General features: G+C 42.6%; 1 protein-coding gene and 1 pseudogene across 1 annotated transcript in view; both read left to right on the forward strand.

The window, feature by feature from the left end:
* LOC114637058 (3 beta-hydroxysteroid dehydrogenase/Delta 5-->4-isomerase type 1-like) overlaps positions 1–627 on the forward strand; it is a 4,422-nt gene extending 3,795 nt beyond the window's left edge. Inside the window, exon 3 of the mRNA XM_028785196.1 lies at positions 3–627. Coding sequence (XP_028641029.1) covers positions 3–270 — 268 coding nt within the window. The 3' untranslated portion in view covers positions 271–627. The remainder of the gene's footprint in view (positions 1–2) is intronic.
* An 85-nt stretch (positions 628–712) lies between these two features.
* LOC114637045 lies at positions 713–4,076 on the forward strand (annotated as a pseudogene).
* Positions 4,077–4,833: the final 757 nt, after the last annotated feature.

The raw sequence follows: 4,833 nt of genomic DNA on the forward strand, positions 1-4,833 counted from the left end.
AGCCTTCCTCTGCCCCTGCTCTACTGGCTTGCCTTCCTGCTGGAAACTGTGAGCTTCCTGCTGAGTCCAGTCTACAGGTATCGACCTCTCTTTAACCGCCACTTGGTCACACTGACAAATAGCGTGTTCACTTTCTCCTACAAGAAAGCTCAGCGAGATCTGGGCTATGAGCCACTTGTCAGCTGGGAGGAAGCCAAGCAGAAAACCTCAGAGTGGATCGGGACACTGGTGCAGCAGCAGAGGGAGACACTGGACACAAAGTCTCCATGATGGGAAGAGGGTGGGGAAGTGGTACTGGGTGTTACCAGGTCTTCCAGCAAGGACAGAGGCACAAGCCAAGTCCTGCTGCCTTCTTTTGACACAGAGGCCAATTTAGTGCCTTAATCGAGTCACCAGAAGCCTTGCTAGTCACTGACCCAGCCACAAGCCTTCTTTCTGAAGTACCTGCCCAGAGATACACGGGCAGCTGTGCCCTAGCTCTTGAGTCCAAGCTCCTCAGCACCTCTCGTACCTCAGAGCTCTCTCCATTATTTCCTCTCCCCATTTAAACCATGTCTAGCCTTCAGAAAATTCTGCTTGCTTTATGAAGCCCAATGAAATGAACAATAAATATTTGTTAATACCTCATCTGTGGACTGTGTTTTTCCATAAATAAACAATTCTATGTCCCTTCTATGTCTAGACATGGCCATGCTGGAATCAGAAGGGGATCATGGGTCTGAGGTGGATTGAGGGAAAGTTGGGAACAGATGCAGATGTGAGATTAATTCCAAGCTATTGTCCTTTGGGTGTGCACTAGTTGACTGGAATGGATTACTTTATTTTGTGTACTATGGACCATAACAAATGGAATGTTAGAGTTAGTTTCTTCCAGAGATTCCCTCCCTGCTCCGTCCAGGAGGGGGCGCAATCTAAAAGAACATTCTCAGTGTTACACATTTTCTCAGAGCTAAACCATCATATGTCTGTTTGATGATTTTTGTTACAGCTTTTCCATAAAATTCATATCATTTTTTGTTATCATTGTGCTATGTTACTTTTCATCTAGATCTGTGAAGACTCACTCAACGAAGAAAAGAATGATGTAGATACAACAAAAGTTCTGTTGGAGATGAGACAGATGTACTCTCCAACCCACTCTGGTAATGAGAGAACCAGAGTATTAGCAGCAATGTCAGGTTTCTGACCTGATATCGTGCATCTGTCACATAGAGAATCTTGCTTTGTAGCCCTATCTGTCCTAGAATGCACTCAGTAGACCAGGCTTACCTTGAACTAATAAAGATTCTCCTGCTTCTGGATTCCTAATGCTGGGATTAAAGGCATTCACCACCACGTTCAGACTCAGATCCTGTTTCTGCAGTGAAAGGAACTCCAACAACTCCTTTTGGAGGGGGCTATCAAGTGTTATCAAAACTTCATCTACCCTTGAGATTCTAAAGAGGAAATGACTGTGTACCTGCAATGGTTCTGTTTTTGCCTCGATTTAGGCTGTACTTATGCATAGTGTAACCGCAGTTCTTGTCCTGTTTACTCTAAACTTTTTGTAAATACATATGTATATGTGGATCCTATGACTGTAACACTTATTTATTTATTTATTTATTTATTTATTTATTTATTGTCTGCACTTACATGCTCAAGCATGTGAACCAAGGAAGGTGTATTCAGAGGTCAAAGGACAACATGATGGAGCTAGTCCCAAGGATTGAACTCAGATTATCAAGCTTTGGGGCAGGAGCTTTTCCTGCTGAGCCATCTCATCAACTTTTAAACTCAAGCTCTAAATGTAAGTGAGAGACTTTTCCCTGTCTGATGGTCCCTACTCCAGCCCTGTACCCTTTTTTCCTGCTGCCTTCAAAAAAACATATTAAGAAAGGTTTTTGTTTCAGCTTATCTAGATGGAAGGTCAGTACTAAACAGGAAACTCTCATCATAGGCAGGTATTTTTCAGGCAGAAGCTGGACGATCTCTGAGTTCATAGCCAGACTGGTCTACAAAGTGGGTTGTAGGACAGCCAAAACTACACAGAGAAACCCTGTCTCAAAAGAAAAGAGGAAAGAAGGGAAAAAAGAAAGAAACAAAGAAAGAAAGAAAGAAAGAAAGAAAGAAGGAAGGAAGGAAGGAAGGAAGGAAGGAAGGAAGGAAGGAAGAGAGTTAACTCAAAGATTTATTAATTAATAAATTCTTTATTTTATTGCCAGAGATTTGCAAAAAAGGTAAAAGATCCCATTTTGAAACAGATCAGAGCCTGCAGTGGCTTCTTCTCACACACTACCTCATCATTCCCTGGGAACTCCTGGATCCTGGCAATATACCCAGCTTTCCTTTCTCCTCCCATCCCTTTGTGTGAGCAGTATATATCTAGAAACAGCCTCTATCTGGAACCCTAGTGACCATGCCAGGTTGAGATTCAAGTACATGATTTGCATTCTTCTTCCTGTTCTTTATTACATTCTGTAGCCTTACCTCATTCCTGTAGCAGCTGGCTTACAGGAGACTGACCTCTCATCCTACCGCCATTCCTGGGGAGCAGAGCTTTCCTCCTTCCTGTGGACCTTCTTACTGTCTTGCCCTGACTGACCCTAATTCTGTCTGTCAGTTCCCAATACCTAGATGCACTTTCAACCCTAGGACCCCAGTAGCCATAGCTGGTAAGCTCTCAGTTTATGGAATCCCTCGCTCTTACCTGTCCTGCATAAAGACCTCTCTACTCTCACCCTAGGATTGGTAACAACCTGTTTACAGGTTCCTTCCTCCCCTCAAGTCCTTTCACTGGAAACTCCAACTCTTGTCTCACACTCAGACTCCCTGTAGCCCATTGAACCCTGTCTCTCCAGATCATTCTTTGCCTTACTGTAACCTACTTGCACAAAAAGCCTTCCTTCCATCACACATACAGCTCCCTGGAGACCTTATCTCTTGGTGAAGATAGTATCACCATAGCTCTTTCCTGAAGCCCCTCTCAGCTTTTGTTCTAGCCCACCTCTAGTCCTCTTTGCCATCCACCAACCTGCAGAAGCATTTACTATGAGACATCTCACAAACACCACAGCATTATGAAGTCTGTCTCAGTGTGCAATTGTCTGTGTACAGCTGAGTGTGGCACTGCAGTGTATGGATTCTCAACTGTTCTCCAATGTAACTACAGGCTTTTTTTTTTACTTAATTTAAAAATTGCTTCCTATAATGAAACCTCAAAGTTTTATTTTTAAAGCTATGTTGACAAAGCATACAGTAGAAAGTCTTTGTTCTTTTCTGTAATCAAAGTACTTAGTCATGGAGAGAGAGAGCGAGAGCGAGAGCGAGAGCGAGAGAGAGAGAGAGAGAGAGAGAGAGAGAGAGAGACTATAAACCTTGCCTATAACATACAAGTCACCTCATTGTTTTTTCAATGCTCATGTAACCATGCTATGGTCCTGTTTATTAAGGAACACCAGGAAGCATGGATTAACTTAGAAATAAACATGAATCATGGGAATTTCCTGGGTTATTCATAAGAGTGACAGTGTGTTGTCTGTGTTTAGTTACTAAGAACCTGATGGAGGTTAGTGTCCAAGCTGATGTGCCAGCCTTCATCTACCACCTCAGTTCATATTTCAGGCCCCAGTCAGGAGACAGTCCTGGATAGACATGAAGAAGAACATAATCAAATAACATGTACTGGTCCATATCCATATGCCAAAAAGTTGGCCAGGAAAGCAGTGCTAGAAGTCAATGGCTGACTCTTAACAATAGTGTCGCTTTACATACTTATGCCTTAAAGCCCATGTACATTTAGGAGAAGAGATGTACATTTGTGTCTCACACAGTGGTTAGGGCTATCAAATTTACTGTATTATTATTGGCATATCATCTATAGTCAACTAAATGTCTGTGTACAATGTGGCCCAGGCACATATTCTGGCAGCCAGGGACCTACAAACCCTAAGTAGTCACTGCACATCCAAGGACAGTTCTACTATGTCTCCAATTACACCTCTCCCCAAAGCTATGATAATTTCAGTTGTTCATTGAGCAAGCTTTGGGGCCTCTGCCTTGATTCTCGTTCAAACTCTTCTCTGCTCCTGCTATAGCAGCTCTTTTCCTAAGCCTTCTTTCCTTGGGAAAGTAGAAAACATAGTTCAACAAGGAGACTGGTATGAAAGTCTTCATCTTCCCACAGAATCTTGTAGCCCATACTGGTTTGCACAAGAACAGCAGAGCCCTGGATCTCTTGGCTTTTTTCCTGCACAGCCCTCAACATGATACTCCATAGAATCAGGAAAGGCCTTTGAGGGCACTTTGAATACTACATGTGCTTTATCCCATGGTCTTAGTCATAAAAGGGAGAAGTAGAAATGTCCTCAGCCTACTACCTCACAAACCAAACAACTCCTGTCTTAGTAATTGCAGCAGGGCCTAAATACAGAAGAACATCCCAGCTGGACTGTCAATCTTTGATATCACATTGAAGAGAAAGGGGCAAGGGGGTCATGGAGCCTTCACCTGAGCATCCAACTGCTCCTAACTACATGTTATGTTAAATTCTCCTCTAACTTTATGTGGTCTCAGGGACAGGCTGAGGTATGTAGGAGGAGAAAACTATGGTGAAAAAGTCTTCATCTATTACTCTGAGATAGTTATCATCATGTTAGTCAGTATTGAGTGAGTGGTTTTTATTAAATATATAGCTAAGCAAAAGCAAAATTACATGTAAAAAGCAAGAGAGAGAGAGAGGGAGAGAGAGAGAATACCAGCAAATACACCAAGAACATCATCAAATTAGGGGCTTACACTAACCAGTAGATATGATTAGAGTAACCCAAGTGGGAGAGTAAGCAAAAACTTACC

Source organism: Grammomys surdaster, unplaced genomic scaffold, assembly GCF_004785775.1.
Source record: "Grammomys surdaster isolate TR1022 unplaced genomic scaffold, NIH_TR_1.0 125156, whole genome shotgun sequence".
Classification (NCBI taxonomy): Eukaryota; Metazoa; Chordata; class Mammalia; order Rodentia; family Muridae; genus Grammomys; species Grammomys surdaster.